The sequence below is a fragment of the Nicotiana sylvestris genome, chromosome 3 (genome assembly GCF_000393655.2).
Source record: "Nicotiana sylvestris chromosome 3, ASM39365v2, whole genome shotgun sequence".
Classification (NCBI taxonomy): domain Eukaryota; kingdom Viridiplantae; phylum Streptophyta; class Magnoliopsida; order Solanales; family Solanaceae; genus Nicotiana; species Nicotiana sylvestris.
This window is the reverse complement of record NC_091059.1, coordinates 98,022,751-98,046,819: the sequence shown is the minus strand read 5'-3', so window position 1 is coordinate 98,046,819 and position 24,069 is coordinate 98,022,751. Positions and strand designations below refer to the sequence as shown.

At 42.3% G+C, this 24,069-nt stretch overlaps 1 protein-coding gene across 1 annotated transcript; it reads right to left on the bottom strand.

The window, feature by feature from the left end:
* Positions 1-887: 887 nt before the first annotated feature.
* Positions 888-1,832, bottom strand: LOC138887729 (uncharacterized). Its single transcript, XM_070169509.1, has 2 exons — positions 1,700-1,832; positions 888-1,576 (listed from the first exon to the last, which is right to left on the bottom strand). The coding sequence occupies exons 1-2, from the start codon at positions 1,830-1,832 to the stop codon at positions 888-890; spliced, it is 822 nt and encodes a 273-aa protein (XP_070025610.1).
* Positions 1,833-24,069: the final 22,237 nt, after the last annotated feature.

Sequence of the window (24,069 nt, the reverse complement as noted above, 5' to 3'; positions counted from 1 at the left end):
TTGCTAAGTAGAACATTTAGTAATCTAAATGGCTTTTTCAACTTACGTCTAGAGACCCCAGTTTTTATTGTAATAGGGGTATGATTAGAGCATCCAGAAATGTGGTAAATAGCTTCCAGGCTCCCATAATATTGAAACCATTTGTCATTTCCAAAGGCTCAGTCTATATGACTATAAATCCTATCAGGTGCATCTCTTTTATTGCTCCTAGAATATTGCCATCCTCTGCTAGTTATTTGACCCAGCCCAAAATCTATAACACAACTCGGAAAATCAACCGTTTCAGTGAGGTGCACAGGTATCCCATTAATTCTGTTATCGGCATACAGTACAATATTGAAATCACCAAGAACAACCCACAGATCATCCATCCTAGTTGTGTTGTGGACTCCAGGATAGTGACTATTAACTCCCTCTATTTCCATCCTACCCATATTCTGCCATTTGGGGCTTGAGAATAATCTGTAGAGAACTGCCATTCATTACCAAGTCTGTTGATAACTTTCTTAATATTATTTGCTTTAACTTTTGTTTCTAGATAACCTATCATTTCCATTTTATTTTCAAGTAAAACATTTTTTAGTTCCTTTTGCTTGAAGGGCTTGTTTAGCCCTCTGATATTCCAAGAGCTGAAGATCATATTGGGGATTTTGCAATAGGAACATCACTTTGCAAACTCCTTTTATTAACTTTCGGCATTACTTGTACTCTTCTACTTTCATGCTCACAAATTTTAAGACTTAGATTGGTATAAGGATTGAAATCATACTCCTTATCTGAGTCTTCACATTGTATTGGAATAGCGCAAACATTTTGGTACACTACCACTTGCTTCCCTCTTTGTTGTGCATGTGAGGGTGCCGTATGGGTCTCCTTCTATTGTGGAATCATTGGTGGTGTAGTTGCCTCTGTAGGCTGGACGACAGGTAGAGTAACGACCTCTGTAGGTGCTGCTGCTTTAACTTGCCATTCCTGTCTGTTTTGTTTCCCCTTGATAAGGCCTTTCTTTTGAGGTGCTTTCCATCCTTTTGTTGCATTGTCGTTTTAGCAGGGCAACTTACAGCCTTGTGTCCAAGTTGTGAGCAATCCTCACAAAGTATGGGCCTCCATTCATAGTCAATTTTTTGTTCCCAGATACTACCATCCGCTCTTTTAGTGTTGATAAAGTTTGGGAGAGGTTGGGCAATATCCATTTCTATGAACATTATAGCATAGGAAACTCTGTCTCCTTTGATTGTTAGACTGTCAGTACAAATAGGTTTACCCAAAGAACTTTCTATCCTTCCTAGATTTTCCTCATACCAGTAAAGAAGTGGTAGGCCTGGGAAGCACACCCATATTGGCAGTACGCTCAGAAGCTCCTTTAGCAGCTGAAAATCAGCTTCCCACTGCTTTAGAATCATTGGCCTATTTCGAAAGGTATAGGATCCATTTTGTTGAATTGCATTTTTGTCCTCTTCAGATTCAAAGCGAAATATGAAGTTCCCATCATCCTGCAAAAAGACCCTGGGAGTTGTGATGAAATGCCAAACCCAATAAACAAATTGAAGCATCCCATTGAACGCTGGATAACCTCCTATAACATATCCAACAAGCGCACAATTCCACTTTTACTTCTTACATTCTATCTCATGGTGATTTAATTGCACTATTTTAACTCCATCTTTGAGAACAGGTGGGTTAAGTTTGAGTTTTATACCTTGGTTATGCATCCTATTATTTTTGACAGCTTCTGCCATTGTTGGTCTTGGCTGGTTCACTCTCTCGAAGTTCAATTTCCGAGCGGGCTGTGAATCTTCCTCCTCCTTATACACACGCTGCTTGTCTTCCATTTGTGACTATTTTGAGATCGACTATCCCGGAATCGAGCTGGCCAATTGGATTGGGATTAGGGCTTGGTATTCCCCTATTTCAGTAATGATTTTTCTACTTTTCTCGTCGCCATTACCGCTACTTGTGCTCAATTGCAGTATCGTCTCGTTGGATCAGCTTTAGGGCTTTTTTGTGTTTTATCGACTAGACAATTTTGTGCATCCAGATCTTTCTTCACAGATGTGGGACTGATAATGGTAGGAGCTGTTAGTGACTCTAGTATGGTATGCATAGAAGTAGAAGCTTGAGGAGCCTTCCGTTTCCGGCGAGGCATAGTGGTGGTGGCGTGCACATTAGCAAGACGGGTCTAACATGCACTTTGGGACATAAGAACCAGTTGAGACAAGTTGATCCTTGTAGTGTAATATTTAGTTAGAGGTATAAGCTTCTTTAAGTTAAATCTTAGTTTGAAACTTTTTTCATGTCGTTTATCTGATTATTTGACCCTACTCTTGTGCAGATATTAAGTGGGCGTTTGGACATAAGAATTGTGAAATTTCAAAAAAAAAAGTAATTTGTTTCCAAGTGAAAATGGCATTTAAAAAATTAGAGTTGTGTTTGGACATGAATACAATTTGGAGCCGTTTTTTATTTTTTGTGAGTGATTTGTAGGGAATTTTTTTTTAAAAAAATTATATTTTAGAATCTTTCAAATTTCTGAAAATTTTCGAAATTGTGAAATTTGAAATTTTAATGGTCAAACACTGATTCCGAAAAAAAGTAAAAAAAAAAATCAAAAAAAAGTTCCTTTTTTTAATGGCCAACGGGCCCTTAGGGAAATTCACTAAGCATTGTTTGATATAATTCATAATTACCTGAAGTGGAAGAAGCTGCACAACATGAAAGTCGGCCTTTGTGGTACCCTAGAAGGCTGAAATTGTACCTTTCCCGAGAGATGAAAGACAGCCTTCTAGGAAAATTCACTAATCGGAAAGCAATGTTTCAACATCTTTTCGAGAGATTGTTTCAAAGACCCAAACATCCTAGTACATGGAGATATTTGAAGTATCCTAATACTCCTTCGGCTCCTATTTACTTGTCACGATTATAAAAATAACCGGTACAAAATACATGTCATTTTAAGAAATCAAGATAGAATTAATTTTTTTTGGCACCTTTATCCTTACGTTAACAAATTTTAATGTGGTGAAAAGAAGAGTAATACTAAATTGAGATCAAAGAATAATGTATACGGTCAAAATCAGGGAAGACCGATTTAAGGCTTCAGTGGTAGCTCAAGCCCGACCTCGGTGGGATCAAAGCACGATCCAAGGCCCGTCCTCGAAGCACTCGCCTCGGCAGGGTACGTTAAAGATTCACCATGATGCACCTCAAGGTAGTATGAAAGTCGGTGTCCATTATGGAAAGGCGGAAAACCCTCGAGGGCACACGATGAGGACTGACAAAGTCTTCAAGAGTAGTACAAATCCATATTGAGCCGTTATACAGCTATATTAATAGCATTTCTTCGTCATTTATTGGCCATGTACTATGTTGGGATCCACCTCTCCTATATAAAGAGGACCCTCACATTAAATACAATACAACATTCTCTGCTCTTTGATAATACAGTTGTTCTTCATATTTATTGCTTATTTATCCATTGTTCATTTATCGTTCTTCATTTATTTCTCATTATTAACCACTGAAGGCCAACTTTGAGGCCCTCATCATCATTAATTCTTCATCAACTATTTATTGTCATTAGCCCCATCTAGACCTCGAGGCCCTGCTCTGGCCAGCCCAAGGCCCAATCTTGTGGCCCTATTGATTTGTATTTCTTATTTTCATTACTTACACTTTGCATCTACTGCCTAACAACTGGTATTGAAATAAATTACGTATTTTTAGAATCACAAAATTAGATATAATTGTAGTTACCATTTTCAAGGTAAATAGTTTGGCGCCCACCGTGGGGCTAAGAATAATAGTGATTGTTTTGGTGCTAGTTTTCTGATAAAACAAGTTATTCTTCATACTTTTTCTTGTCCAAGAATCCCTGATTTCAAGTCCAAAATGTCTAACTCAGCAAATGCTCATGAAACAACGGTATTGGGCTTCATGGAGAAAACGGTGCAGACACCGGTTTACCACCACAAAACCCGGGGATAGCACCAGGGGATGTCGGTGCACTTCCGCAAAACCTAGGGGGAGCACCAGCACAAATCCCCATCGAGATGAGCTCGCGGAAAGCTATGCATGTCGAAATAAGCTCTCCTACCGACGGAAGTGTGCGCAGTGAGGAAAAAGATATTAGTCTTCAACTCATTTTTGAAATGTTACAAGCACAATAAGTAGTTATTGCTCATCTACAAAGCCACAAAAAACCGCAAGCACCGTAGCATCGGAAACGACTTCTCGAGTTGAGTAGGCGTCAGAGACTTATAACTCAAGGGTCGATCAGATCCCTAGGGCACCCCCGATTCTGAAGGAAGTAGATTCAAAGAAGTTCGTGCAGAGGCCATTCCCATCAAGTGCAACTCCGAAGCCCATTCCGAAGAAATTTAGAATGCCTGATGTCCTAAAGTATAATGGGACCACGGACCCCAATGAGCACATCACCACTTACACTTGTGCGGTAAAAGGAAATAACTTAAAGGATGTCGAGATAGAGTTTGTCATGTTGAAGAAATTTGGAGAAACACTGTCGAAAAGGGCTATGATGTGTATCATAACCTGCCCCCAAATTCAATAGACCCATTTGCCATGTTGGCAGATTCCTTTGTGAGGGCACACGCTGGTACCATCAAGGTCGCCACCAGGAAGTCTGATGTCTTTAAAATCAAACAGAGAGAGAACGAGATGCTAAGGGAATTCGTATCTCATTTTTAGATAGAGCGAATGGAATTGCCACTAGTCTCCGGCGATTGAGTAGTATAAGCCTTCACTCAAGGCTTGAACGAACGAAGCTCGGTAGCTTCAAGGCAATTAAAGCAAAATTTGATCGAATATCCTACTGTGACCTTGGCGGATGTGCACAACAGGTACCAATCAAAGATCAGGGTCGAAGATGACTAACTAGGAGCCCCCTCGGGCTCAGTATATCCCAGCATGCTCTTTACAAAGGAGCAAAGGTTTACAGAAAGGGAACCAAGATTAAACGAAGAAAGATACTAGCAGTATGCAGAAGATCGAAAAAACGTGCCAAGGTGTAACATGCCTCGAGATGATCGAAGGGAAGATCGAGGCCATCCCACCCGGGCTCATTAGTAAAGTCGGGTTCGATAGGCACACAGGGCCAGTAGAGGCACCCCGGTTATCTGAGGACAACTTCAACGTCAATATCTCGGGTATCGTATCGGCCAAAGGGAAAATCAAAGATGCCAGGTGGCCAAAAACCGTACTATCATACCCTTCGCAGAGGAACCCTAACTTTGTGTGTAAATATCACGACACCCACGGTCATAGGACCAGGCAGCTTCGAGAGGAGGTAGCCCGACTGCAGGCAGCTTTGAGAGGAGGTAGACCGACTGATCAACGAGGGGCACCTTTGAGAATTCCTCAATGGCTGAGCTAAAAACCAATTTCAGGAAAGAGAGGCGAACAGGAAAAATGAACCAGAAGAACCACAACATGTCATACACATGATCGTTGGAGGGGTCGACGCCCCACAAAAACCTGTTTGCAAACAAATGAAAATATTCATCACCAGGGAAAGGCGAACTCGGAGTTACATACCAGAGGATGCTCTCACGTTCAGCAAAGAGGACAACGAAACCCTATCTCAACCTCACAACGACGTACTGGTAATTTCTTTTATTTTGAATAAAATTCAAATTAAACGTGTACTCGTGGATCCAGGTAGCCCGACCAGCATAATCTGGTCAAGGGTGGTGGAGCAGCTCGGACTGCTCGACCAGATTGTACCCGCCTCTAGAGTCCTCAATAGATTCAATATGGCGAGTGAGACAACAAAAGGAGAAACCATCCTCCCGGTCAACGTAGCCGGAACAATCCAAGATACCAAGTTTCATGTCATCGAAGGTGACATGAGATACAATGCCTTACTTGGAAGGTTGTGGATACACAGTATGAGGGCAGTACCCTCAACCCTTTATCAAATGATGAAGTTTCCAACAAAGGATGGAGTAAAACCAGTGTACGGAGAACAACACGCAACAAGAGAGATGTTCGCGGTGCAAGACACATTGCTGATATCTATGCCCTCTACATCGAAGAAGCCAAAAGACAAGAAAACAGGCACATAAGCAACCAGAACCTACATTATCAGTTCCACCCGAATGAGTAAATAAAAGACCATGCCGCGTCCTCGGACCAAGCAGTAAAAAACGGATCGAAGCTCTAACGCTATCAATGCTAAGGTAGAACCTTCTCCCTTTTCATTTATGGTTTGCACTAACTTATTGCAGGTGTCCGATTGAGAGGAATCGAAGCACCCTCCACCTCGAAGACCTTAGGTTTTAAAGCATGTGTTGTGCTATTTTTCCCTTAGATCGGATTTTATCCCGAACGGGTTTTACCGGTGAGGTTTTTAACGAGGCAACACCCATATGCTTCCCGTTGATCAACCTTAAATACTGTGGGGCATCACCTTGGGAGGTCGCCTCTTCAAAGAACTCAAACTATGCAAAGGAGGACCCCGATAGGAGAATGATGTATTGGGCCAAACGGTCAAATGAACCATGTCCATGTAGAATAATTGGGCCTCCGAAGGGAAAAAGAATGTACGTATACATCAAATAATTGAGGAAGCCTCTTTGCTTATCAAAACAGTCGAAGAAATTCAATGCTTTCATGTAAAATGGCTCAAGGACCAAAAATCCTCGAACACTCGCGGACTGTCATTGACAAGCATCTCGTCGAAGCCATCAAAAACTCGAATTCATAAGAACTCAATAAGGCAATTTCGATCTCGTAAGACCTCAGTGAGGCAACACCAAATCCGTAAGACCTCAACGAGGCATGCCAAAACTTATAAGACCTTAAAAAGGCATAACCTTGATATTAAGACGAAGGCTATATATCGAACTTGTAAGACCCCTAAAAAGGCATACCCTCGATATAAATGCCGAGGTCATCCCACCCGGGGACTATCGAATACGATCGTATCAAAAGGCTCAGGCCAAATTAACACGGCTCGGAGATGTCCTACTGCCACCATAAACATAAAGGCCTCCAAATACTTCGAAAACTCATCGAAAAGAATCGGTTAATAAGGCTACCCTCGGCATATGCAAAGGATATTTGATAATATCACCTCCGAACAATAAAAAGGCTTCGAAAACAATCAACCTTCAATGAAAAGGTTTCGAAAACTCAACCTTCGAGCGAGCCTCCCGAGGTACTTAGCTATCGTCACAGATCGACTCATAATCGAGGTCTCGTTTGAGCCGTCGAAGAGTCGGACAAACATAAAACATGCCAAGGCATAATCAAAACTTCAAAAATCTTTAGTCAAAATGAGGGAAAAACTATAGCCATATTATATGTCGCATCGACCTAATCTAAAAAAGAGCCTAAGGGCCAATGCGTAAGAGCCTAAGGGCCAGCCTAAAGAGCCTAAGGGCCAATGCGTAAGAGCCTAAGGGCCAACCTAAAGAGCCTAAGGGCCAATACATAAGAGCCTAAGGGCCAACCGAAAGAGCCTAAAGGCCAATGCTTAAGAGCCTAAGGGCCAGCCTAAAGAGCCTAAGGGCCAATATGTTGAATACCTAAGGGTCAGTGAGCCTGAGTCAAAATTTGACTTGAGGATCGAACACCGAACTGATTATCGATAAGCATCGAGATTTATTCCAAAAAGACAAAGGGAAAAAAAGAAATGGCGAAAAGCAAATATATATATATATATATGATAAAGTTTCACAATGACATATTCACAAGGCTCACGCCTGGAGCCCTTACACAAAAAAGGAACAAATGAAAACCTAATCAACCACCTAGGTTACATAACTAAACGGAGCTCCCTCAAAAGTTGTGCCTTCAAAGGCCTGGTCCTCAACCCCCTCCCCCTCGGGGACTTCACCATCATCTTCATCATCCTCCGAGCAGCTGGTCGATTCACTGGATGAGCCATCATCGGAAGAAAGCAGAGTCGCCGATTTTTCCTCTAGGGCCTTCGTCCTCTCGATCTCGGCAGATAAATCGATGCCCCCTGCATTTGCATCATCGAGAGCCTGTCTCCGAGATCTCAATCGGGCATGCTCCAAGGCTCGAGAAAGTTTAAGCTCGGCCTCTTCGGATACCTTCCTAGCTCGAGCATTCGCAACAACAGCATCTTTTCGATATGAGGACATTAGCGTAACTGCTTCGGACTTGGCTGCAGATAGCTCATCAACTAGTTAGACATATAGAGTTTGTACTTGCAGCTTTCTTCCCTTGCCCTTTGAAGTTGTCACTCAACTGAGGTCAGCTACTCTCAAAGAGTTTCTTTATCGGAAAACACCTTATCCATGCACTGCTTCAGCCCAAGGATTTCGGTATCTCTGACTCTAAGCTCCTCTCGTATTAGATCATTTTTTGATTGAGTTGAAAAGTCAAATTAAGGTATCAAACACTCAATTGACTGAAGCACAAAAACAAGCCCACGAAGGTCGTAATACCTGTCATCGAAATTTGCCCACTCTCGAGATATCCTCTCCAAATAAGCTCGAAGGTCACCCAGCTCCCCCTTCTTTTGGGCGTGAAGGGACTTAAGCTCGTCTAATTCAGAAATGACCTTTCTAAATTCGTCCTCACAATGAGGCAACTCTGTTTGTGAGTTGGAAAAGGCTTGGTTGGAGAGCTTTAAGGCCTGAAAACACAGAAGAAAGGAGTCGAAAAAGAAAGAATCGAAACTCAAAATACAGCGGTCGAATCAAGATTACTTATTGTCGAAGCTTCTCGGCTTCTTCAAAGATTAGTGAGGCGTCAATATCGGGGCCTTCCTCAACCCCAGCAAAATATCCTTCAAAAAGACTATTTTCTTCGGGGGATGCCCCCACAACGGGAGTTTTCATATCTTGGGCATCCCATATTTGACCAAGAGAGAATAATGGGCCCGGCAGAGGCTCATCCATGTTGATCACCTCAATTGGGTCGATGGGGGCCCTCCCCCTCCTACGAGGGGCTTCATCATTGGTTTCTTCGGGTTCATCAACCAGGTGCCCCTCAGCACCCGATGTGTTTTGGTCGTTGGTCGGTCTAGGGACTTCGTCTAAGACCCCTTCAACAATTCCCTCAGTTCGGGTCGGGACCACCTCAAAGTCCTTAGTTCTAGCAGCCTCCGGTTTAGTCACCTTCAACTTAGTAAACTTTAGGGCAGCAACACCTCTTCTCCCCTAAGTACTAGAGGACAGTCATCACTCTCTTCGACCTCGGCACAAAGACTTTCGGCCGCCTCCCGAGTTGAGGCCACTAAATCATCCTCGGGCTTTTGAACTTTAGCCTTTTTTGGATTCGGGGACCCGGCCAGTGATTTTTTCTTTCTCTTTTTCTCCTTAGCAGGCCTCAGGGTATCTACTTCCCCCAACAGAGGTTCCCTCATCAAAATGGCCTCTCCAAGGCCTGCATAGGCACAAAAGGTGAGAATACTGGCGAGTGATATCTTCTCTCAAAGAGCTCAGGTATGAACAGAGATAAAAACTCACCATGATTTTTGGCCGTCCAACGGGTCTTAGCCAGATCGTGCCACACGTGCTTAGCATATGGGCAGATCAAATCAAGTCATCGAACCCAACCTGAGAGATCGTTAACAGCACCAGGGTACCACTCGACAATTATATCATCAATAAAAGGTAATTCAAAGTCAAGAAAAGGTATCTGATAAGCGGAACATGTTTACTTACGATTTATATTCCATTTCTCGGGGAATGGCATTCTCTCAGTAGGGATCAGGTCCGAGGTCCTAACTCTGATAAAGCAGCTCATCCATCCTCGGTCCTTGTCTTCATCGATGCTAGCAAAAAGTCCTTCGGGGATCGATATTTCAGCTTAATCAGGCCACCTCGATAAAGCCGGGGGTTATACAGTCTAATTAGATGGTCGAGAGTAAAAGGAATACCCTCAACCATATTTGAGAAATACCTAATCATATAAATAATGCGCCAGAATGATGGATAGATTTGTCCAAGTGTCACCTGATATTGGCTGCAGAAATTGAGGATCATTGGATTTATTGATGGTAAAGTAACTTCTACTGGGCTTAAGGTGAAAGGATATGTGTATATACTAAGGAATCCGGCCTTATGCTTGGTTATGTCTTCTCCTCGTGAAGGGATCTCTACTTGCACCACCCTCCCCCAATGACAGTCAATCTTTACCTTCTCGATTTCAATTATTAAACTGATATATCGAGACATGGGTTCGCATCGTCCCGGAATAGAGGAGTGGTTTTAAACCTGGAAATCGAAAGATATACCGCAAGGCCTGGGAGTACACTCCTCGATACTAGGAGGAACTACCGGTTTACCTTTAGTCGTTCGAGAAGACGATGAAGCTTTTTCCTTTTAAGGAACAGTTCTAGAGGTCTTTGCCATTTCTTAAGCGAATGATCTGAGAAAATTGAAATTTGTCGTTAGAAAAGAAAAGAGAGAGTTCAAGGAAATTTAATGGGGCTAAATGAAGTCTTGGAAGCACTAAGGGAGTAATATCGGCAAAGTCATGAGGTTTTGTCTATTTATAAAGATCATTAAAACGTGCTGAGGAAGCCAAAAGGCCGACCATTAGCCGCCTACAATTAATGAATTTGAGAATCGTACCAAAATGACCCTTCAGTCACTTCAACCGCTTACATCATGATGTTGGTATCAGAACCAAAGCATCGGGAATCGGATTGTCAGAAATTATTAGGAACAATCTATGAGTTGGGCTCGAGTAATTATTCGCTCGACATGGGCTACCCGAGTTCGAGCAGGTTCTCGCTCGAGGACTATTCATAAAGCCTCAGGGCTATCTTTAAATCGAGCTCGAGCAAAGCTTGCTCAACTATTAAGCCCACGGGCTACCCAAGTTCGAGCCAGTTCTTACTCGAGAACTATTTATAAAGCCTTAGGGCTATTCTTTCATGTCAAGTTTGAGCGAACGCTCATTCAATTCTTTAGCCCACAGGCTACCCAAGTTCAAGCAGGCTCTCGCTCAGGGAATATTCATAAAGCCTCAGGGCTATATTTACTTCGAGCTCGAGCAAAGTTCGCACGACTATTAAGCCCATGGGCTACCCGAGTTCTAGCAGGTTCTCGCTTAAGGACTATTAATAAAGCCTCAGGGCTATCTTTACATCGATATCGAGCAAAGCTCGCTGGACTATTAAGCCCACGGGCTACCCTAAGATCGAGCTAGTTCTCACTCGGGAACTATTTATGAAGCTCAGGGCTATTCTTCTATCTCATATTCGAGCGAACACTGATTTGATTCTTTAGCCCACGGGCTACCTGAGTTCGAGCAGGCTCTCGCTCGTGGATTTTTCATAAAGACTCAGGGCTATCTTCACTTCGAGTTCGAGCAAAAGGTCCCTCAACTATCTAGCCCATGGGCTAACCAAGTTCGAGCAGGCTCTCACTCAAGGACTATTTATGAGGCCTCAGGGCTATCTTTATTTTTAAACAAATATTCGCTCAATTACGGCTGCCCGAGTTTGAGCAAACCCTCGCTCATGGATTATCTGTAAAAACCTAAGGGCTATCTTTATTCTCATATAATCGAGCAAATGCCCGCCCAGTCGCGAAATCTAAAAGCTGCTTTAGTTCGAGAAACTTACCACTCGAGGACTATTAGCGAGGCCTAAAATGGCTAGGCCTTATTTCAAAAATCGAGACCCTGCTCTTACTCAGTTTGGGCCCAGAAGTCCCGGCGATCTGAGTTGGCATCAAATCAGTCCAGGCTTAGTCTAAGGGATAACATAGAGCTCCAAGGAATGTCATATTAACCAATTAAAAACCAAATGGTTTATTATGGCCAGGTCCAGTATTCCGGCCGATTGATAAAGTCATACGCTTGGATTTCTCACAAACAAAGGAAAAATGAAGTCCAACGCAAGCTGAAGGAAAAATAAAGAAATTCTTATATTAATAAAAGATGATTACAAAGGCTCACTAGGGGTCCTTACACAGAAACAAAGAAGCAAATACAACAGCTGAAAAGACTAATCTAATTTCGAGGGTATATCCTCGGGAACGACATCTTTGAGAACCGTTTCCTCGGGGACCCCAATTCGATCTTCAGAGCATTGTCTTTGAGAACCTTCTCTAAAGCAGCAATAGATGAGGACGAGGCTATAGCCTATCAAAGAGCAAAAACATTTAGCAAGCAAGGATAATTGTGGCCTGGTGGAAAACTTGGCGAGTATGGGTCTCGTCAGCACTACTATTGTGAAGCCACTTCTTGAAACATTGCACCGGTGTGGGATGGAAAAGTTAGTAGATGGCGCCACCTCACTTCATGAAAAGCAAAAGGAGTGAAGCACCACACCAGGTTGAAGTTAAGAGAGATGAGCAGTGGTTTACAATCCATATACTTCTGAGGCGGGAAGAATTTGAGGCCTCTCTCTCATTATTTTAGAACAACAACAACAGCAACAACAACAACAACAACAACAACAACAACAACAACAACAACCCAGTATAATCCCACTTAGTGGGGAAAAGCTATGAAAAAGAGTCATGGCATAACTGACAAAGTTGCTGCCGTGTGACCTTACGGTCACGGGTTTGAACCATAAAAAACAGGAATTAGAAGGAGGATGTAGAGAAGAAAAGGGCTAAACGCTATTGAAGAGAGACTGAGCGAAGTCTTGACTCAAGAAATCCCCCATTTATAGAGAGGCAGTAACGTAACCGACGGCGCAATCAATGCCTTTGAAGAAACGTATCAGTGACGCAATTAAGGCTTTTGGGAAACCGGATCGGCGGCACAACCACCGCTTTTGGGAAAATGAATCGGTAGTGTATTTAATGCTTCTAGGGAGACGAACCAAAGGGATGTTTCAGTCACCTCGAACGCTTGCGTCACGAGCATGATATCATCATGAGAGGCATAAGAAAATCGAGGTCAAAATCGTTTCATATCATCCTATTCTAAGAAACGCAGGGACTATTTGTATACAGTCAAAATCAGGGAAGACCGATTTAATGCTTCTGTGGCAGCTCAAGCCCAGCCTCGGTGGGATCAAAGCACGGTCCAAGGCCTGTCCGCGAAGCACTCGCCTCGGCAGGGTACGTCGAAGATTCACCATGATGTACCTCTAGGTAGTATGAAAGTCGGTGTCTGTTATGGAAAGGCGGAAAACCCCCGAGGGCATAAGATGAGGACTAATAGAGTCTGCAAGAATAGTACAAATCCGTACTGAGCCGTTATACAGCTGTATTAGTAGCATTTCTTCGTCATTTATTAGCCATGTAGTGTGTTGGGATACACCCCTCCTATATTAAGGGAACCCTCACCATCTTATAAGCCCCATGGATAATCATTGAACACACACACATTGAATACAATACAACATTATCTGCTCTTTGCTAACACAGTTATTCTTTATATTTATTGCTTATTTATCCATTGTTCATTTATCGTTCTTCATTTATTGCTCATTATTAACCGCTAAATGCCATCTTTGAGGCCCTCATCATCATTAATTCTTCATCAATTTTTCATTACCATTAGCCCCATCTTGACCTCGAGGCCATGCTCCAGCCAGCCCGAGGCCCAATCTTGTGGCCCTATTGGTTTGCATTTCTTATTTTCTTTACTTACACTTAGCAGCTACTGCCTAACAACTAGTATTGAAATAAATCACGTATTTTTAAAACCACAAAATCAAATATAATTGTAGTTACCATTTTCATGGTAAACAAATAAATAAGGATAATTCATTTAAATTATTCTTGTATCTAATATTTTCTTATTGATCGTGCAAAAGCACACATGACAAGTAAAATTGACCGATCAAAGAGTAGATTTTTAAACATTCATTAGTTGTTTGGAGGATTGGTTGGGTTGGGTGGGGAAAGGAGGGGGGGGGAGTAGGATGCTTTGTGTAAGTAAGAAATTTTTGTGATTTCCAAAATATTTGTCACTAATGCTAATACAACAAATTCCTTTTTACCTAAGGTTTAAAAGTTGAGTTCCTTTCTCCGAAGTCCCTTTTAATTTTTGGACCGAGGTTAGTTATTATATACCAGACTATCAATTAATATTATTAAATAGAGTTATTTACAATTACCTTTTAAATGACATATTTGTAGAAATATTTTTTTATACCATCAATATATTGACTAAAGAAAACGAATTTAATGTGTAATTCAAAAAATATTACCGCCATCTCTTGAGAATCACATGATAATAATGATATCCATGGGAAGGAGCAATACTTTAGAAAAAAAAAAAGTAAAACGCCAAACCCAAATGATTCTTTAATAAGATCTCACATAGTAGGTAAAGAGGGGTGGAGCTGACTATAAATTATAGACACCATATATCAATCCCAACATAAAGAAAATTCCAAGCAATTCAATAAGTCCAAATGAAAAAAACCACACTGTAGTTTCCAGGAATAAAAATACTAGGACATAGTCACATAGAATAACATGAAACAGCTAGGTAACTGATGCACAGAAAAACTCAATGGATTTGAGCAGCGATGCTTTTATTGAAAGGGGGTATGAGAGGTGAATTGGTCGAAGAGGAGAGATGCAGACGAAGAGAGAGGAAAAACTCAATTCTAATACAAGAAAAATGAAAGCCTCACACGTGTGTCTCTATCCTTATTAATATTGCCTACTCACTCAGTACAATTAATAAGCTTATCCACTCAACTAACCATACACCTAACTCTAACTAACTATAAGTACAACTCCCACCGCCTATGTACAAGTATTGCTACTATTGTTCTTTGCAACACTCCCCTCAAGTTGGGTGATGAAAAAATGTTAATCGTCCCAACTTGCAAACCATCTAAAAAATAGACCTTCTTTCTTTGATTTGAAGCTAGATTTTTTAAAAGAAACAATTCCATTCAGTCCGCTTTCGGAAAACTTGTTGGCATGCAGTTGTTTTTCCTGTCATGACCCAAAACCAATCCTTCGTAATGACGCATATCATAGAGCTAGGTAAGCCGACTACTCTGACATTCCCAACACTCTAAAACTTTGAAAGATACGGAAGCAGTTAAATTTAAGGAAAACCTTTTAAAAACAGAATAAGAAATCATAACTCAATACAAAATCTCTCCCAAAATTGGGGTGTCACCGAGTAAATGAGCATCTGCATAAAGACATAGTCTAATACACCGTCTAGAAAATAAAACTGAAACATAAAATGTAAGATAAGGAGGGAGAGTCAAGGTCTGCAAACGCCAAGAAGTTATATCGATAATCTCTGAAAATCCGGATTCCACAACTCCGCAACCGCCGTGACCGGAAGCACCTGGATCTACACACGAGGTGCAGGGTGTAGTATGAGTACAACCAACTCAATAAGTAAGAAACCTAACCTTTGGACTGGAAGGTAGTGACAAACTCAGCAGGTACAGTTCAATATAGAAATAATAGTATAGAAATGTAGGCATGTTTTCAAGTTCAATAGTTAAACTCAATACAAGTAAGATAGATCAATTCTGAATGATATGAGGAATATAATTTCTCTAAATCTACATGCCAATGCACATGCTTTATTTGATGCACCACACTGAAAGCCTCATGTACTCACACTCTCAGTATACTCAATCACTCAGTATTGTATATGGCCAATCAAGACCAGGAAATATCCACCCTGAATATATATACATCAACCGATAGTCAGTCACTTAGTACTGGATAGGGCCAATCCATCACAGGGGAAGATCCATCCCTCAATATAAATTAATTGCGATAACTAGGGGTGTGCACAGACTCCGGAGGGGCTCGTTCAGCCCAAGCACTGTAATAAGCCAGATCCAGGCATAAATCAATAAAATATGCTGCGACGTGCAGCCCAATCCCATAACTGTCAGTCACAATCAGGCCTTCGGCCGCACTCAGTCATCAATCTCTCCAGTTTCTTTCTCTTTCTCTCTCTCGGGCTCACAATGTCGTGAAACTAGCCCGATGTATCAATAAATAGCAACAGAGACTGAGATATGATATTTAATGAAGAAATATGACTAAGTATGAAATTTCAATGTAATGACTAAGTCAACATCAAGAAACGACCACTATGGGTCCCAATAGTACCAACATATAGCCTAAACACGATTTCTAGCATGATTGATAGATCAATTACTTAATCACATGATGAAAATACGGATATCAACAAGACAAATCCACTATACAGTTCCATTGAATTAACTAGGTCACAGATCTTACGGTGCACGCCCAAATGCCCATCAATTAGCATGTGCGTCACCTCAACACCACGTATATAACACATAATTCAGGGTTTCAAACCCTCAGGGCAAAGTTTAGAAGTGTTACTTAGCACAAACTGCGCAATCTCTACTCCTGCATACCTTTGCCTCGCAAAACGGACTCCGAATGCCTCAAATCTAGCCACAAACAATTCGATATAATCAATACGAGCTAAAGGAATTAATTCCATAAGAAAGTACTAAGCTTTCAATCTAAAGTCAAAAGGTCAACGGAAAAGTCGGTCCCCGACGGCTTTAGAACCGGATAAAAGTCACAAAATTCGAACACTCATTCGACCGCGACTCCACCCAAATTAAAATAACTCAAATTCGATACCAAAATCTCGATCAAAACCTCAAAATTTGGCCTAAGAATTTTTCTTCATTTTTCCCAATTTTCCACCCCAAATCAAGAATTTAATGATGAAATCAAAGGCATAATCATGGAAATTAACCAAAACTGGGTAAGAATCACTTACCCCAATCACCCACATGAAAATCTCTCCAAACATTTCCTCCCACTGAGCTCCCAATATCAATTTTGTGTTATGAACTCAAACTCCTTATTTTTGGAATATTTAAATCTGCCCAATGATCTTCTTCTTCGCGAATGCGGTCCATCTCTCGCGTTCGCGTAGCACAAATCCATATGCTTCCCCAAATACCTCTATGCAAACGCGAGGCTCCACTCATGAACGCGATTCCTATCTGACTCGTAGCTTCGCGAACACTATCCCTATTTTGCGAACGCGAAAACCAAACGCGTGGGGTCCCAACTGCCTCTTCTTCCTCTTCACGAATGCGAGCCCCTTCACGCGTTCGCTATGCATCACCTACCAAGTACTTCGCGAAGGCGGCTCCCCCTTCGCGAATGCGAAGAACAATTCTTCACCTACCTTCAGTTAACCTTCGTGAACATGAAGACTCCCATCGCGAATGCGAAGAAGGAAACCAGAAATGCTTCAGTAGTCCTCCAAATCCAATAATTGATTCGTTAACCATCCGAAACTCACCCGAGGCCCTCGGGACCTTAATTAAATATACCAACCAGTCCCAAAACATGATACAAACTAAGTCGAGCTTTCAAATCACATCAAATAACATAAAAACAAGAATCGCACCCCAATTCAAGCGTAATGAAACTAAGGGAATTCCAACTTCTAAAAATGACGCCAAAACCTATCAAATAACGTCCATTGGCCCCAAATTTTGCACACAAGTAACAAATGACACCATAGACCTACTCCAATGCCCAGAACTCCAATCCAACCGCTGTATCTACAAAGTCCACTCTCAATCAAACATCCAAATTTTCAACTTTCGCCATTTAAAGCCTAATTCCTCTACGGACCTCCAAATCACGATCTAGACACGCTCATAAGTCCAAAATTACCCAAAGGAGCTAACAGAACCATCAAAACTCCATTCCGAAGTCATTTACAAATAAGTCAACATCCGGTCAATAATTTCAACTTAAGCTTCCAACCTTGAAACTTAGTGTCTCAATTCATTCCAATATCCCTCCTAACCCGAACCGACCAACCCGGTAAGTCACATAATAACTATAAAGCACAAAATGAGCAGTAAATGGGGGAACAGGGCTACAATTCTTGAAATGACCGGCCCGATTATTACATTCTCCCCCTCTTAATCAAACATTCATACTCGAACGGGTTTGGAAACGTACTTGGAGTCTCAAATAGGTGTGGATATTAGTTTCGCATCTCCCGCTCGGTCTCTCAAGTAGCCTCATCAATTAGCTGACCTCTCAACTACACCTTTACTAAAGCTATATCCTTTGACCTTAACTTTCGAACTTGCCGGCCTAAAATAGCCACCGACTCCACATAATAAGTCAAATCACCATCTAACTGAACTGTTCTAAAATCCAAGACATGACACAGATTGCTGATATACTTTCGGAGCATAGAACCACGAAATACTGGATACACACTCGACAAACTAGGTAGCAAGGCAAGCTTGTAAGCCACCCCTCCAATCCTCTAAAACACCTCAAACGTCCCAATGTACCAAGGGCTCAACTTTCCCTTCTTCCCGAACCTCATAACACCTTACATGGGTGAAATCTTAAGCAGTACTTTCTCCTCATCCATGAAAGCAACATCATGAACCTTCCAATTGGCGTAACTCTTCTACGTAGACTGCGCCATGTGAAGCCGATCCTGGATCAATTTATCCTTGTCCAAAGAATTATGAACAAAGTCAGTACCCAATAGCCTAGTTTCACCCGGCTCTAATTACCCCACTAGAAATCGGCACCATCTCTTATACAAAACCTCATACAGAGCCATCTGAATGCTCGACTGGCAGCAGTTGTTGTAGGCAAACTCCGCGAACGGTAGAAACAGATCCCATGAACCCCCGAAATCAATGACACAAGCACGTTGCATGTCCTCTAATATCTAAATAGTGCGCTCGGACTGTCCATCCGTCTGAGGATGAAATGCTATACTCAACTCAACTTGGGTGCCCAATACTCACTGCACGACTTTCAAAACTATAGTGTAAACTACGTGCCCCGATCTAAAATGATGGACACTGACACACCGTGAAGGCGAACAATCTCGCGGATGTAAATCTGAGCCAACCGTTCTGAAGAATAAGTAGTCTCAACTAGAATAAAGTGCGCAGACTTAGTCAGTCAATCCACAATCACCCAAATGGAATCAAACTTTCTCGAAGTTCGTGGAAGTCTAACTACAAAATCCATGGTGATTCGCTCTCATTTCCACTCGGGAATCTCTAGACTCTGAAGCAATTCACCCGACCTCTGATGCTCATACTTTACTTGCTGACAGTTAAGGCACCAAGCTACTAACCCCACTATATCCTCCTTCATTCTCCTCCACCAATAGTGCTGCCTCAAGTACTTGTACATCTTCACGGCACCCGGATGAATGGAATACCGTGACTGTGGGCCTCCTTAAGAATCGACTCATGTAACCCATCTACATTGGGCACACATATCCGACCCTATATCCTCAACACCCCATCATCCCCAATAGTAACATCTCTAGCATCACCGTACCGAACCTTGTCCTTAAGGACAACAAAATGAGGATCATCATACTGACGCTCTCTGATGCGATCATATAAGGAAGACCGAGAAGCCACACAAGCTAGAACCCAACTTGGCTCCGAAATATCTAATCTCACGAATTGGTTGGCCTTGGTTTGAATATCAACTGCAAGAGGTTTCTCACCCACATGAATGAATGCAAGACTACCCATACTTACCGCCTTCCTACTCAAGGCATCGGCCACCACATTGGCCTTCCCAGGATGATATAGAATAGTAATATCATAGTCCTTTTGCAGCTACAACCATCTCCGCTACCTCAAATTTAGATCCTTATATTTTAACAAGTGTTGGAGACTTCGATGATCTGTAAATACCTCACAAGTCACATCGTAAAGATAATGCCTCCAAATATTCAATGCATAAACATTAGCAGCCAATTGAAAATCATGAACAGGGTAGTTCTTCCAACGGGGCTTCAACTAGCGTGAAGCATAAGAAATCACTCTACCCTCCTACATCGAGACACACCCAATACCAATCCAAGAAGCATCATAATACACTATATAAAAGCCTGAAGCTAAAGGCAAAACTAGAACTGGAGCCATGGTCAAGGCAGTCTTGAGCTTCTAAAAGTTCTCCTCACACTCATCTAACCACCTGAAAGGAGCACTCTTCTGGGTCAATTTGGTCAAAGGCGATGCAATAGAGGAGAAATCCTCCATGAAGTGACGATAATAATTGGCCAAACCAAGAAAGCCCCGAATCTCCGTAGCTGAGGACGATCTGGGCTAGCTTTGAACTGCCTCTATCTTCTTCGGATCTACCCGAATACCCTCACTGGGACACCACGTGCCCCAAGAACTCAACTGAACTAAGCCAAAACTCACATTTTGAAAACTTGGCATAAAGCTTCTCCTCCCTCAACTACCGCAACACAATACTCAAATGTTAGGCATGCTCCTCCTAGCTACGAGAGTACACCGGGATATCATCAATAAATACTATGACAAACGAGTCGAGAAAAGGTTGAAATACACTGTTCATTAGATGCCTGAACGCTGCTAGGGCGTTGGTCAGCCCAAAAGATATCATAAGGAACTCATAATGACCATAACATGTCCTGAATGCTGTCTTTAGAATATCCAAGTTCTGAATCTTCAACTAGTGATACCCAGACCTCAAATCAATCTTAGAGAACAACCTCGCTCCCTGAAGATGGTCAAATAGATCATCAATACGCGACAAAGGATGCTTGTTCTTGATTGTAACTTTGATAAATTGCCTATAATTGATGCACATCTGCATAGTACCATCCTTCTTCTTCACAAACAGAACGGTGCACCCAAAGGAGACACACTAAGTCTAATAAACCCCTTATCAAGAAGTTCCTAAAAATGTTGTTCAATTCCTTCAATTCAGCTGGTGCCATACGATATGGAGGAACAGAAATGGGCTGAGTGCCCGGCACCACGTCAATACCAAATTCAATATCCCTGTCGGGCGGCATGTCCGACAAGTCTGCAAGAAAGACATCTGAAAAGTCTCGTACCACCGGAATAGAATCAATAGTAGGGGTATCAGCACCAACATCCCTCACAAAGGCCAAATAAGATGAACAACCTTTCCCAACTATCCGTTGGGCCTTCAAATATGAAATTACTCTACTGGGAACTTAGTCTAGAGAACCTCTCCACTCAATCCTTGGCAACCTCTGCATCACCAACTTCATGGTCTTAGCGTGACAATCCAGAATAGCATGACATGGAGACAACCAATCCATACCAGAGATCACATCGAAATCAATCATACTAAGCAATAAGAGATCAAATTTAGTCTCCAATCTCCCAATAATCACTACACATGATTGGTATACATAATCCACAATAATAGTTCACCCACCAGCATAGATACAAGAACAGATAAATCTAAGGACCCATGGGGTATATCCAGATAATGGGAAAAATACGATGATACATACGAATAAGTGGAACTAGGCTCAAATAATAAAGAAGCATCTTTGTGGCATATTGAGACAATACTTGCGATCATTGTGTCTGAAGCAATGGCATATAGACTCACAGGAAGAGCTTAGAGTCGGGCCTATCCACCACCTGATCGGCCTCCCCCTTTAAGGCAACCCTTAGCTGCTTGAGTCCCACCCCGAGCTGGCTGGACGGGTGGTGAAGTAACTTGTGTTGTAGTCATAGTCCGGCTCCTCTACTGAGCTGGACCTCTTGAAAGGCAGGGACAATGTATCTTTATGTGACCCAAACATCCACACTCTAAATAACCCCTCCCAGAAAATGGCGGTGAGTACTGAAGCAGACCCCAAGAACCAAAATAACTATTAGAAGAATTTGGTACGGACAAACCCTAGACGGATGGTGGACGAGATAAACTCTAAGCTGGAAGGTCACTAAGAGATGACAGGCCCTAATGCCTATAACGACGTCCCCTACTTTAGTAGAACAGACCGCCAGAAGGAAAACCGCTTAAAAAACCCAAACTTTGAGGCCTCTTGGATTCCCTCTCACTACGCTGCAGACTATGGACCATCTCTATCGGTCGAGAAATATCGAACACCTGGTCGAAAATAGAACCAGATACCTTCTCCCTAGTCATAAGCAACCGCAACTGATATGTGAGGCCATCAATGAACCTCCTAATTCTCTCCCTATCCGGGGAAACCAACCAAATGACATCAGAGCTAACTCTGAAAACCTCATCTCATACTGATTCACAAACATTCCCTCTTGACGCAACTGTTCAAACTATTTGCGTAGCTCCTCCCTGCGAGACTGCGGTACAAACTTCTCCAAGAAGAGAACGGAGAACTCCTGCCATGAAAGTGGTGCTGCAACGACCAGCCTGCGCCTTGCATAAGCCTCCCACCACTAAGGGCAGCCCTAGTGAACTAAAAAGTAGTGAAAAAGACCCCACTGGTCTTCAGAATACTTGTCGTGCGAAGAATCCGCCGGGACTTATCCAAGAAACCTTGGGCATCCTCTGACTCAGGCCCGCTAAATGATGGAGGCTGAAGCTGCCCAAATTTCTTGAGTCTCCTCTGCTCATCATCAGACATAACAGGAACCACCTGCGCCTGAACAGGTGCATCGGCTGGGCTGGTAGTGCCCCCGGTGTTTGAAGTCCCTGCATCACCTGCTATTGTGTTCAGGTGGTAGGAGTCTGAGTACCTCCCCAGCCTGAGAAGTGGCTGCTATGGCAGGAATTGAAATTGCTTGAGCAAGGCTATTGAAGACGGTCAGAATCTTAGCCAAAGCCTCAAGAAGGCCTGGAATCACAATGGGCACAACTAGCGCCTGAGCTAGCCACACTGGCTCAACTATATTTGGTACCTGCTCCTGAGCTGGAGCAAGTGGTGGGTTTGTAGGTGCTGCTCTAGCTGCTGTACGAGCGGCACCTTTGCCCTTACCGTAGGCCCTACTACGATCTCAGCCTCGCACGGCCCTAGCTGGTGGTACTTGTGACTATCCATCCTCTCCGATAACAAATGTACTCATCATCTGTGAGAGAATAAAATTACAGAAGTTTAGTTACCAGAATGAACAAATCTGCACGACATGGATACAAGAATGTGAAGTTTTCTAAGGGTTTGATAGCCTCTCGAAGATAAGTACAGACGTCTCCAAACCGATCCGCAAGAGTCTACTAAACCTGCTCATGACTCGTGAGACCTATGTAACCTAAGCTTTGGTACCAACTTGTCACAATCCAAAACCAACCTATCGTGATGGCGCCTATCATAGAACTAGCCAAGCCAGCTACTCAGACTTTCCCAACTCTCTAAAGCTTTAAAAGATAAGGAAGCATTTAAATTTAAGGAAACCTTTTAAAATCAGAGTAAGAAATCATAACTCAACACAAAATCTTTCCCAAAACTGGGGTGTCACCGAGTACATGAGCATCAACATAAAGATATAGTCTAATACACCGTTTAGAAAATAAAACTGAAACATAAAATGTAAGATAATGAGGGAGAGTCAAGGTCTGCGAACACCAAGAAGCTACCTCGATAATCTCTAAATATCCGGACTCCATAACTCAACAACTGCCGTGACCGGAAGCATATGGATCCCACATGAGGTGTAGGGTGTAGCGTGAGTACAACCAACTCAATGAGTAACAAATCTAACCTTTTTACTGAAAAGTAGTGATGAGCTTAGCAGGTATAGTTCAATATAGAAATAACAATATAGAAATGTAGGAATTCTTTGAATGTCAACAGTTAAACTCAACACAGTAAGATAGATCAATTCTGAATGATATAAGGAATGTAACTTCTCAACATCTATATGCCAATGCACATGCTGTATGTGATGCACCACGCGGAAAGCCTCGTGTACTCACACTCTCAGAATACTCAATCACTCAGTACTGTATATGGTCAATCCAACCCATGGAAGATCCATCCCGGACATATATATATATATATATATATATACACATACATATCAACTGATAGTCAGTCACTTAGTACTAGATAGGGCCAATCCAACCTAGGTGAAGATCCATCCCAAGGTATAAATGATTCAGGCAAGATTCATGCCCAGGGAAGATCCATCCCTCAATATAAATCAACTGCGCTCATTGGGGTGTGTGTACAGACTTTGGAGGGGTTTCTTCAGCTCAAGCGCTATAATAAGCCAGATCCAGGCATAAATCAATAAAACATGATGTGGCGTGCAACTCGATCCCATAAATGTCACTCACAATTAGACCCTCAGCCTCACTCAGTCATCAATCTCTCCAGTCTCTCTCTCTCTCTCTCAGGCTCACAATGTCGTGAAAGTAGCCCAGTAATGATGATATGATGTATCAATGA

What these genes read in the sequence shown, in the direction of transcription:
- LOC138887729 (XM_070169509.1), bottom strand. Translation starts at nt 1,832, where the DNA reads ATGGAAGACAAGCAGCGTGTGTATAAGGAGGAGGAAGATTCACAGCCC. An exon ending in TAATAGGATGCATAACCAAG is followed by an intron (nt 1,577 to 1,699) that starts GTATAAAACTCA and finishes GATATGTTATAG; the next exon opens with GAGGTTATCCAGCGTTCAAT.